The sequence below is a fragment of the Nomascus leucogenys genome, chromosome 23 (genome assembly GCF_006542625.1).
Source record: "Nomascus leucogenys isolate Asia chromosome 23, Asia_NLE_v1, whole genome shotgun sequence".
NCBI lineage: Eukaryota > Metazoa > Chordata > Mammalia > Primates > Hylobatidae > Nomascus > Nomascus leucogenys.
In genome coordinates this window covers 17,613,721-17,626,583 of record NC_044403.1, presented here as the reverse complement: position 1 = coordinate 17,626,583, position 12,863 = coordinate 17,613,721, and the positions used below count along the sequence as shown (strand labels likewise).

The 12,863-nt window shown below is 37.3% G+C and overlaps 1 protein-coding gene across 1 annotated transcript in view; it reads right to left on the bottom strand.

Moving 5' to 3' along the window:
• SLC15A5 (solute carrier family 15 member 5) overlaps window positions 1-12,863 on the bottom strand; it is a 91,287-nt gene that overhangs the window by 31,798 nt on the left and 46,626 nt on the right. The window contains 1 exon segment of the mRNA XM_003265554.4: window positions 5,806-5,994. Within this exon segment, the coding sequence (XP_003265602.3) occupies window positions 5,806-5,994 (189 nt within the window).

Sequence of the window (12,863 nt, the reverse complement as noted above, 5' to 3'; positions counted from 1 at the left end):
CGGCATCATTTCTGAGGGCTCTGTTCTGTTCCATTGATCTATGTCTCTGTTGTGGTACCAGTACCATGCTGTTTTGGTTACTGTAGCCTTGTAGTATAGTTTAAAGTCAGGTAGCGTGATGCCTCCAGCTTTGTTCTTTTGGCTTAGGATTGACTTGGCGATGCGGGCTCTTTTTTGGTTCCATATGAACTTTAAAGTAGTTTTTTCCAATTCTGTGAAGAAAGTCATTGGTAGCTTGATGGGGATGGCATTGAATCTATAAATTACCTTGGGCAGTATGGCCATTTTCACGATATTGATTCTTCCAACCCATGAGCATGGAATGTTCTTCCATTTGTTTGTATCCTCTTTTATTTCATTGAGCAGTGGTTTGTAGTTCTCCTTGAAGAGGTCCTTCACATCCCTTGTAAGTTGGATTCCTAGGTATTTTATTCTCTTTGAAGCAATTGTGAATGGGAGTTCACTCATGATTTGGCTCTCTGTTTGTCTGTTATTGGTGTACAAGAATGCTTGTGATTTTTGTACATTAATTTTGTATCCTGAGACTTTGCTGAAGTTGCTAATCAGCTTAAGGAGATTTTGGGCTGAGACAATGGGGTTTTCTAGATATACAATCATGTCATCTGCAAACAGGGACAATTTGACTTCCTCGTTTCCTAATTGAATACCCTTTATTTCCTTCTCCTGCCTGATTGCCCTGGCCAGAACTTCCAGCACTATGTTGAATAGGAGCGGTGAGAGAGGGCATCCCTGTCTTGTGCCAGTTTTCAAAGGGAATGCTTCCAGTTTTTGCCCATTCAGTATGATATTGGCTGTGGGTTTGTCGTAGATAGCTCTTATTATTTTGAGATACGTCCCATCAATACCTAATTTATTGAGAGTTTTTAGCATGAAGGGTTGTTGAATTTTGTCAAAGGCCTTTTCTGCATCTATTGAGATAATCATGTGGTTTTTGTCTTTGGTTCTGTTTATATGCTGGATTACATTTATTGATTTGCGTATGTTGAACCAGCCTTGCATCCCAGGGATGAAGCCCACTTGATTATGGTGGATAAGCTTTTTGATGTGCTGCTGGATTCGGTTTGCCAGTATTTTATTGAGGATTTTTGCATCAATGTTCATCAAGGATATTGGTCTGAAATTCTCTTTTTTGGTTATGTCTCTGCCAGGCTTTGGTATCAGGACGATGCTGGCTTCGTAAAATGTGTTAGGGAGGATTCCCTCTTTTTCTATCGATTGGAATAGTTTCAGAAGGAATGGTACCAGTTCCTCCTTGTACCTCTGGTAGAATTCAGCTGTGAATCCATCAGGTCCTGGACTCTTTTTGGTTGGTAAGCTATTGATTGTTGCCACAATTTCAGAACCTGTTATTGATCTATTCAGAGATTCAACTTCTTCCTGGTTTAGTCTTGGGAGGGTGTATTTGTCGAGGAATTTATCCATTTCTTCTAGATTTTCTAGTTTATTTGCATAGAGGTGTTTGTAGTATTCTCTGATGGTAGATTGTATTTCTGTAGGATCGGTGGTGATATCCCCTTTTTCATTTTTTATTGCATCTATTTGATTCTTCTAAAAACTTCAGCTTTGAAGCTCATGTTATCCGATTATATCATCTACTTCCCTTTCATGCTGTCATCTGCCAATCTATAGGACATTTTCCTCTTTTTCTCAGAGTTGTCGGTTCCTCTCTCATTGTCACACACTCTGGTACTACTGCTGCCTTAATACTTGGCAATTTTACTATACATATAGATCATCCTTCCCACCTTCCATCCTTTCAATCTTAATTGTCCAGTTCCTTGACCTCCAATGTCCTTGATCTCCAATCTACCTTAGTTTCCACTCCACTCACACCCAAGGTCATGGCCTATGCCTTGTACCTCAGACCAGTGGTTGGCCAACTATGGTCAAGTGATATTCAGCTTGCCACCTATTTTAATAAAGTTTTATTGGAACACAGCCACACTCATTTATTATATGTTGTCTATGGCTGCATTCATACCACAATGGCATAGTTGAGTAATTGTAACAGAGACTGGCCTGCAAAACCATGTCTTGGATCAATAACTGTACCTACTCCATAATCACAATTTTGTGCACCATCCTCTGATTAGAGCCTTCTATCTTCCCAACTTACTCTCTACTACTCAACCACAGAAATCCTATAAGGTCTACAATGGCAGAAATTTTTATCTTTTTTTTTTTAACTGATGTGTCTAAAGCTTCGAGAGCAGTATTAGGCACATTGTAGACACCCACACAGTATTTTTTGAATAAACAAACATAAGGTATGAGACAGCTGAGGTGTACACTGCTAAAATTAAAACATAATTTGAAAAGTTTTCTACTGCTTTTTTTTTTTTCTAGCTCATCTCCAACGTATAACATGTCTTAGTAGGGTAGACTATGTCTACTGTCATTTATGGAGTGATTCACTGTGTTTCCTTGCTCAATGCCATCAATGTAGGACACTGTCAAAAGTTTGAATAATATGTTTTTATTGTACCATATAGAAATAACCATAGATTTAATTCTTTTGTTTCTTCAATCAAAATGTATTTATTGATCACCTATTTTGTATATGTACTTTTCGGAAAGGAGAAACATACATTGATGTCAGGTGTGTATATTCTTACAGTGAGAGGCATGCAATACAAATATAAATAAAATAATTTCAGATTCTGACAAGTGCTATTTAAAAAACCATGGTAATTAAGTGGAAAGTGATGGAATGGTCAAGGAAGCCCCTCCAAAGAGATGACCTTTGAGAAAGCTCAATAATGAGAAGAAGCCAGTCATTTGAAAACAGAGGAAAGGGAATTCTGAATAAAGGATAAAGCAAGTACAAAGGCCTTGGGGTAGACAGAAATCTAGCATCTTAGAAACACACACGTTTCTGGGGATGTGGTCAAGGGGCAGAATATAACCAAATGTAGATGGAACAACATGCGGAGACCAAATCGTGTGGAACATTATTCACCATTGTGAATAATTTATCTCTAAAACTCTACTGTGGAATTTCAATCAGGGGAATGATAGAACTTGTGTTTTGAGAAGAACACCACAGCTGTTTTGAAGAGAATGGACTCATGGGGCAGGAGAGGAAGCAGGAAGAAAAGTTCAGAGGCTCTGGTCGAATTGGGGCTGGAGATGATGGTGTTGTATGCCAGGAGGAGAACAAAGGGGATAGTGAGATGTGGCCAGATTTAAGTTCTATTTCAGAGTAAAAACAAGGACTTGCTGTTGGATTGGAGGGGAAAGGTGAGAGGAAAGAGACGGATCTAGGATGAATCAAGTGAGAGACAGTTCTGCTTATGCTTCCAGGTCTCCCAGCTGTTCAGGTGGTTAATGGCAGAAAGAGCTGGGAACAGAACACCTGTGCTTCTGTTCTGAGTCTGACACTATTAATTCATGTGAAACATGATAATAATATTAGGTTGGTGAAAAAGTAATTGCGGTTTTTGCCATTACTTTTAGTAATGATAACAACAACACATTATAACTGCTAATTATTGAATGCTGTCTATATACGGGGCACCGTGGTTTTTGCTTTACATAAAATCTTCCACTTAGTCCTTTGAACAACTCCCTGTTTTATAGATGATGAGAAAAGCCCAGAAATGAGGAATAATTTTCCCAATGTCACAGAGTTAGTCAGTGACAGAACTGGGTTTGAATTCAGGTGTGTCTGACTTTTAAGACCATAGAGCCTAACCTCTATGCTGTACTGTCTCCCAGAAGGGTAATACTTGATTTTATAGTTTGAAATACCCTTTCATATTTTATGTCATTTGATTTTCAAGGAGTAGTCTCTCATTCCCATTGACTCTTACCCTATCAATGCTGTGATATAAAGAAGAATACAATTATTTCTATTTTAAATATCAGAAAGTGAGGATTAGAGGTTAAATGAGTTCCCAAGTTTATGTAGGTAGTAATGGAAAAGCTAGATATCAGACCAAATTCTTTCAGTCCCTGGTCCATGATCCCGATAGCAGATGAGTCAAGTGACTTAGTTAGACCTCAGTTAGGCCTGATTTCCTGAAGAGCAAATCAAGGAGTGGTGGAGTAAGTGATGTGTAGCACATGATCTGCCTTTTTCACAGTCATTGGTTTTCTGTACCTCTCTGGCTTCTGTATGCTGAACCACTATTGCTAAGCTGGCTAGCAATTTCCTCCACATATTCACTCATTACCTTTACTCATTACTTACTCTATACCAGCCCAGAAAATTTTGGCTGACTACTTCCACACATTTTTGGGAATAACATCAGAGAAGATCACAAATATTTGTGTAGTAGCATTGCTTTACACTTCTTTTGTCTTCTTTGCAATGTTAAACAGTGAGGTCCCCAGTATAAAATCTCTTAATTTATGTATGCAAAATATATGGAATGGAATGATATACAATTATAAAAAAAGAAGTCTGGCACACATATATATGAATATACTCCAACTTAATTTTATTTTCATTGTTTAATGAATTGCCTTGGTATCGTAAGTATGTACGTGTATAGATACATATTTCTTAAATATTTAAATATTTATCTTTAAGGAGTTTGGAAACAACTTTGAAGATAATAGAATCATTGAAGATTGTAGACACAGATGGAATGGTTAGAATTGTTATTTAGGATGATTACTCTAAAATCCATGTGCCAGTTGATAGAATGGGAGAGATATTGGAGGTCGGAAGATAGTTAGAAGTTATAAAAATATTATCCATAAAGTATAATGGGAGCTTGAGTTACAATCAGGACTCCTACTACATGAAAATTTAAGGAGGATAGAAACATAAGATGTAATCAATTACATTGATAAATAGATGTACACACACATTACTGTATTGCAAGAAGTCACTGAAATATTGTGATAAATTGTAAAGTGGGTAGTTTAATTAATATAAGCAATCTAGATAATTCAGAAACCCTTGATATTTAATAAACTTATTTTGAACCTGTCTTATGAAACATTAGTGATCTCATTTAATCTAGTGTAATTTAATTCAAAGACATCGAGTTATCTGGAAAATTGGCTTAAATTTTCATTTCATTTGCATGTTTATATACTCTCAAAGAACATTAAGTGTCATTTTTGGAGGGGTATAAATGAGCTTTTTTTTTTTTTGAGATGGAGTCTCACTGTGTCGCCAGGCTGGAGTGCAGTGGCGCAATCTCGGCTCACTGCAACCTCCGCCTCCCGGGTTCAAGTGATTCTCCTGCCTCAGCCTCCTGAGTAGCTGGGACTACAGGCGCCAACCATCACACCCAGCTAATTTTTTGTATTTTTAATAGAGACAGGGTTTCACCATGTTGGCCAGGATGGTCTTGATCTCTTGACCTCGTGATCCACCCGCCTCGGCTTCCCAAAGTGCTGGGATTACAGGTGTGAGCCGCCGCACCCGGCCTGTGAGTTTATCTATGAGTGAGAGTGGGGGAGGTGAGAGGAGGGAAGGGAGAAGAGAAGAGACTTTTCATCTTAGTGTTCTGGAGTTGTCTTCTGGGTTTTAGCAGAGGTTTTCCTCCTGTGGTGTGTCTGACAAAATGGTTATTGCCTTTAACCAGGTTAAAAATCTTTTGTTCCATCTGCATCCAGGCAGAATTGATAATTGTTCTGTGCATGGTAGAGGAATGAGGAGAAATGAGATGTCTGTAAAAAAGTAATAAATAAATTTGCTTGAAGTATTGTTGGAACTCTCTAGGGGGTGAATAGATGACATACCACTTTAATTGTTCTGGTTGAAGTGATGTGTTCTGTGTAAAGTTTCAGTATGTTCTAACATTAGTTGAGAAGGTGTTTACTCACGGGCTGGGTTTACCAACGTTTCCGCCACTCCAAGTAAAAGATACTGAAGAATCAGGTAGAAACAGGGCATGGAGGAAACAGTGAGAACTTTTCCTGAAAGGGGCTGCTCCACTGGAGGGAAATGTTTTCGGTGTATTTCAAAGAAGCCAGCTATCATCACAGACAATGCAGCAAAAAGATTTCCAGCAACTGAAGGAAAATAATGCAAAAGAAAAAGAATTTAAAGGAAGAGCTAGAGATTCATTTAATAGGCCATAACATTTCTTATTCATTAACATTAGATGTTTCTTTTTTTTATTATACTTTAAGTTCTAGGGTACATGTGTACAATGTGCAGATTTGTTACATATGTATACATTTGTCATGTTGGTGTGCTGCACCCATTAACTCGTCATTTACAATAGGTATATCTCCTAATGCTATCCCTCCTCCCTCCCCCCACCCCGCAACAGGCCCTGGTGTGTGATGTTCCCCTTCCTGTGTCCATGTGTTCTCATTGTTCAATTCCCACCTATGAGTGAGAACATGCGGTGTTTGGTTTTTTGTCCTTGTGATAGTTTTCTGAGAATGATGGTTTCCAGCTTCATCCATGTCCCTACAAAGGACAGGAACTCATGATTTTTTATGGCCACATAGTATTCCATGGCGTATATGTGCCACATTTTCTTAATCCAATCTATCATTGTTGGACGTTTGGGTTGGTTCCAAGTCTTTGCTATTGTGAGTAGTGCCGCAATAAACATACATGTGCATGTGTATTTATAGCAGCATGATTTATATTCCTTTGGGTATATACCCAGTAATGGGATGGCTGGGTCAAATGGTATTTCTAGTTCTAGATCCCTGAGGAATTGCCACACTGTCTTCCACAATGGTTGAACTAGTTTACAGTCCCACCAACGGTGGAAGAGTGTTCCTGTAGGCAATACCATTCAGGACATAGGCATGGGCAAGGACTTCATGTCTAAAACATCAAAAGCAATGGCAACAAAAGCCAAAATTGACAAATGGGATCTAATTAAACTAAAGAGCTTCTGCACAGCAAAAGAAACTACCATCAGAGTAAACAGACAACCTACAGAATGGAAGGAAATTTTTGCAATCTACTCATCTGACAAAGGGCTAATATCCAGAATCTACAAAGAACTCAAACAAATTTACAAGAAAAAAACAAACAACCCCATCAAAAAGTGGGTGAAGCGTGTGAACAGACACTTCTCAAAAGAAGACATTTATGCAGCCAACAGACACATGAAAAAATGCTCATCATCACTGGCCATCAGAGAAATGCAAATCAAAACCACAATGAGATACCATCTCACACCAGTTAGAATGGCGATGATTAAAAAGTCAGGAAACAACAGGTGCTGGACATGAGATGTTTCCTCAATATTTGTTTGCCCTTGGGATATCCAGACGCCAGTGAACTGTGCTGTCTGGCCATCCAGTGCTTAGGCTCTGGCCTCACAAAGGGCTGAGTTGACTTCCTCTTCCCTGACTTCCTACATATAGGACCTCGGGCCAGTAATGTAACCTCATAATCACTTTCCTCAGCTCTAAGGTGGGGTTAATGACGCTTACTTTGTAGGGTGCTTGTGACATTTAAATAAGACAACTGATATCTGCTGGGGATTGGTTCCAAGACCCCAAAGACACCGAAATTCCTGCTGCTCAAATCCATTGTATAAAACGGCTTTGTATTTATTTGCACATAACCTATGCTCCTTTTCCCCTGTTCTTTAAATCATTTCTAGGTTACTTATAATCCCTAATACAACGCAAATAGTATGTAAACAGTTGTTATACTATATTGTTTAGGGAATAATGACAAGAAAAAAAAGTCTATACATGTTCAATACAGATGCAACCAACTACTTTTTATTCAAGGTTGGTTGAATCTGCAGGTGCGGATCCCTTGAATTAGTAGCAATTATTATTGAAGATAAAGCAATGTTTTAAAACTTTTTTTCTCAGATAAGAGATATCATCCTAGATAAGTTTTCATAAAAAAGATATATGAGTCAAAAATGATTTGGAGGAAGTTCAAATATAAAATTATCTTTATATATAGCTTTAATTATTATTTTAAACATGTTTTTGAAATAAACTTAAAGTATTATTGGTCCTCAGTTGTCTGTCATTTCTCTAATTTCACAGAGAAGGTAAAACAGCTATTAGAGAATTAAGGACTAGAAACTTTCATTTAGAAAAAAATTTCTTTAAGAGATAAATTAGCTAAGTGAAGAGTGTAAATGCCAACAATTATAGTGGTCAAACTCTCTCTTCCTTTTACTTTTAAGGAATTATCTAGAAGTTTTTTGTTGAAATTGAGTGGGATTTTGTTACCGAGTCTATATCTACTCTAACCATTCCATTTCTCCGTTTAGCATTCATATTACTGGACTTAATCCCATCGTTAGAGTGGAGGTAAACTTTAGCTTGATGGAATTTATTTGAAATTTTCAGATAGTCACATTTTGCTAACTTGCATAAAATTTTAGATAAGGCAAAGCTTTCAATTCAGAAAAATCAATCTAATGTTTAAATAGCTTAGTGTTTGTTTTGGTTGATAGAGAAACTGGTAGGTAATTTTTTTGATTGTATCTCAGAATTTAAATATATTCATAAAGACTGCTCTTTCCAGGGTCCCCAAGAAATCAAAGGTGTAAAAAAGGAGGAAACCTCAATAAACCTCAGTTCAAAAATTTGAGGAATTTTTAATTTATTAATATTTTAAATTAAGGCCTATAAAGGCTTATTCATAGTAAAGTAGAGATTTTGGTTCTGTAAACGGCTCACATAAAAAATATACATTTCACATATTATCTGACTTTAAGGCCAAATTCATCATATAATCACATTTATCAAGATTATTGGACACATTACAAACTCATCAGAAAGAGTGCTAATATGTCAATTCAATTTAATATTTGCTCTGTTCCTGCTATATGCAAGATTGTATGCTCAGCACTGTGGGGGATAAAAGATGAAAAAAGTCTGTTCCATTGCAGACTCATATTCTACTGGGGAGTATCAGGAGAAGAACTTACTGCTAGTTGGAGAGGTGAGAGACATCATTTTATGCTTTTAAGAAAGAAGGGTTTCGGTATGAAAAGGTGAAGGCAGCACATGTGGCATGAGCAAAGGGACAGCGTTGTGAAAGCATCAGACAGATTTTCAGGATGACGAGACGTTCAAGTTATTTGGGAATCAAGGTAGATGATAGATTGGGGTCAGATCATAAGAAGCATTTAATACATTTTTAATAAATTTGAAAATTACTCTGAAGATAAGAGAATGAAGATAATAGAATCATTGAAGATTTTAGACACAAGTGAAATGATTACAATTGTTATTTAGGATGATTACTCTAAAGGTCATGTGCTGGTTGGTAGAATAGGAAAGATATTGGAGGTAGGAAGATAGAAGTGATAAAAATAATCTGGTAAAGTATAATGGGGGCTTAAGTTACAATCAGGGCTTCCACTTCAGGAAAATATAAGGAAGGTAGAGACATAAAATGCATTAGAGTGCACTGATAAAACCATAGCAACTGAAGCAAAGAGCAAGGAGGAAGCAGAAGTTAGTTATGAATATGAATCCAGGTGACTGGAAAGATGGCAGTGGTAATATAAGTAAGAACCATAGTAGATATGTGAATAACATGAATTTAATTTTGAGTTGAGTTGGAGATGCAAAGGGGTCATCTAAAGAGAAATGATCAGAAAACAATTGAAAATGTGTCATAGCTCAGGAAATTGGGTGAATCAAGAGAGAAAAAATAGTGAGTCATCTGCTTAGAGTCAGAGTTTAGGGCCAGGTGAAACTGAAAGTGGATTGGGGAGGGACAGTAGAGAATATCTAAGCAGTGCCTTCAAGCATGTTTGCATTTGGGGCAAGACAATGAAGTAAAAGTGCTGAAAGCAAGGTCAGAAAGATAGGTCATGTGTAAGAAAAGGCTTCAAGAAGGAGGATATACAAAGTAGAACTTTTGATCTTTCTCTCTAATTCTTCTCCTTCACTCTTCTGATCTCTTCCACATCTGTGGTCCCCTCTCTTCCCCCTACCTCCAAATACATCATTAAGTTCTGTAGATTTGGTTTCCAAAATACACTTGACCCTTGAACAACATGGGTTTGAACTGCTCAGGTACACTTACATGAGGGTTTTCCTCTACTTCTGCCACCTCTGAGACAGCAAGGCCAACGTCTCCTCCTGCTCCTCCTCCTCAGCCTACTCAGTGTGAAGACAGTGAGATTAAAGACCTCTGTGATGATCCACTTCCACTTAATTCAGAGTAAATATATTTTCTCTTCTATATGATTTTCTTAATAACATTTTCTTCTCTGTAGCTGACTTTATTGTAAGAATACACTATGTAATACATATAACATAAAATGTATATTGATTGTTTATGTTATTAATATGGCTTTCCATCAACAGTAGGCTATTAGTAGTTAAGTTTGCAGGGGGTCAAAAGTTACACGTAAATTTTTGACTGTGTGGGGCTTGATGCTCCCAACCCCTGCGTTGTTCAAGGATCAACTGTGTATTATAAATCAGTTTGCTTCTATCCATAGCCACTGCCATCATTCCAAGCCAAGCCATTCTCATTTTTAACTCAGATGATGTGCAGTAGCATATTAACTGGTCTTCTTGTTTCCACTCTTGTCCACCTCTAACCTATTAAGCACCCAGCAGCCAGATTGAGCTTATGTAAATGTAAATTGAATATTACTCTTCAGCTTAATTTCTTCTATGGGTGTCCACACAGTTAAGAAGAAATCCATAATTTTTAACATGGCCTGTGTGATCTTGCCTATGCTCATTACTTCAGTCTAATTGCCTGCTACTTTCTACTGTCTGACCAGGTTTCAGCCACAGTAATCTTCGTCTTTCTTGAATATCTTAAACTCTTTCTTTTCCACCTTAGGGACTTTGATTTGCTCTTCACTCTGTCTGAAACTGTCCTGTCTAATGCCTCTTTGTCTTTTAGATATGCACTTTATAATCTAAATTAGATCCCATAACATCCATTTTTTTCACTATACTTACTACACTTTGAAATTAAATATTTTTAGTGTGTTCATTTGTACCATGTGTTTCAATTACTTCACTGGAAGATTCACAAGAATTGGATCTAAGTTTGTTTTGTTTATTACTCTTTACTACCAAGAAAAGGGCCCAGGTTCACAGTAAGCAACACACACACACACACACACACACACACACACACACACACTCTCTTAAATAAATAAATGACCACGTTTAATATTTTAAGAGATAGAGGATAATGAAACATGTGACAAGTCAACTGTATTGAAGAATGGATTATCAGTTATCTTTTACACTCAACAGGACTCCCATGATGAAATCAGAAAGCAAGGGGTTGAACAATGATTGGGTGGTGAGTATGTGTAAGTAGTGTCATCTAATCTTCTAAGAAGTTTGGTGTGCAGAAAAGGAGAAAGCTACACAAATTGCTTAAGAAGTTAGCTGGATCACAGGAAGCTCTTTTATAAGATGTGAAAGGCTTAGTAATGTTTGTATAGATGGAAGAGGAGTCAATGGAGATGGGAAAAATTAATGATATATGAGGAAAAAATAAATAATATAGAAACATCCTGAAGTAGGTGAGAGAGAGAAAATGATTAGGGGCCCAAGTTTAATCCCAGAAAGGAAAGAAAAAAGTTATCCTCTAAAGGAAAAGAAATGTATAGAATGTTTAGAATATGGAGAATATTGACAAATAGAAAAGTGAATTTGAGGACATATTTACCGTATAATCTTATTCTTGCAACTTAGGGAGGCTAGTCACTTGGTGAGAATGAGTAGATGGGAATGAAATTGAGAGGATAGAGAGGTGAGTTTCAACAACCCACTGTTGATGAGTTTAAACTAAAGATAGAGTCTACGGTAAAATTAGAGCTGGTTGCTGAGGTTTGCAGCTTATTTTACTGAGCTCTTTTTTTTGTCCTAATAGTGCAAGAGCTGAACTATCCCAGACAATAGAGGCACAATTTAATACTTGTTCCATAGGCTTTGCTTTTGACATTACAGTAAACAATAAGAATTATGTTAAATTATTAAATTTGTTTACAAAATTTAGATGAATTTTTAAATATTTACACCAAGGGAATAAGGCACTTGAGTATTTTTATTTTTTAATTCTTAAAAAAGACAAGACCAGGCGCGGTGGCTCACGCCTGTAATCCCAGCATTTTGGGAGGCCGAGGTGGGCGGATCACGAGGTCAGGAGATCGAGACCATCCTGGCTAACACTGTGAAACCCCGTCTCTACTAAAAATACAAAAAAAAAAAAAAAATAGCCAGGCGTGGTGGTGGCACCTGTAGTCCCAGCTACTCGGGAGGCTGAGGCAGGAGAATGGCGTGAACCTGGGAGGCAGAGCTTGCAGTGAGCCGAGATCACGCCACTGCACTCCAGCCTGGGCTACAGAGCAAGACTCCGTCCCCCCCCCCCAAAAAAAAAAAAGACAAAAAAATTTACATAATTATGTTCTTCAAGGTTTAGGACCTAGATAATGGCCAAGTATTTTTCTAATTAAATAGTCTCCACCAGTATGATTCTTATTAGTTATGTAACTGTGGGCCAGTCACTTTACCTTAAAAATTCTCAAGTATCTTTTGTACAAAATTTGGTACAGATAATGCATAATGGTGCAAATTCTTTGCAAGTTGGAAAGAACTATGCAGATTTAGAATACTTTTAAGATCCTGTTCCACTAAAAGAAGATTTTTATCTACATTCCAGTATCTAGAGCAGTTTAGGGACTTCCAGTTAAGGTGGCTGATTGACCACACAATTTTACTTTTCTTTCTCATGATTCTGGTTAAATGATGGCAAAGAAATTTGGAAAAGGTAAAAAGCCAGAGAAAGAGAAAAATATTGGTGGACAAAAATTGAAAAAAAATTTAGAAATTGGAAAGAGAAGTGATAACTGATTTAGAAAAATAAATGAGGGAGCTATAATCTAAACTGACAGCTGAGCGAGAGACTGAAGAAGCATGACCCTAATCCTCCTAATCCCCTGAGGAAT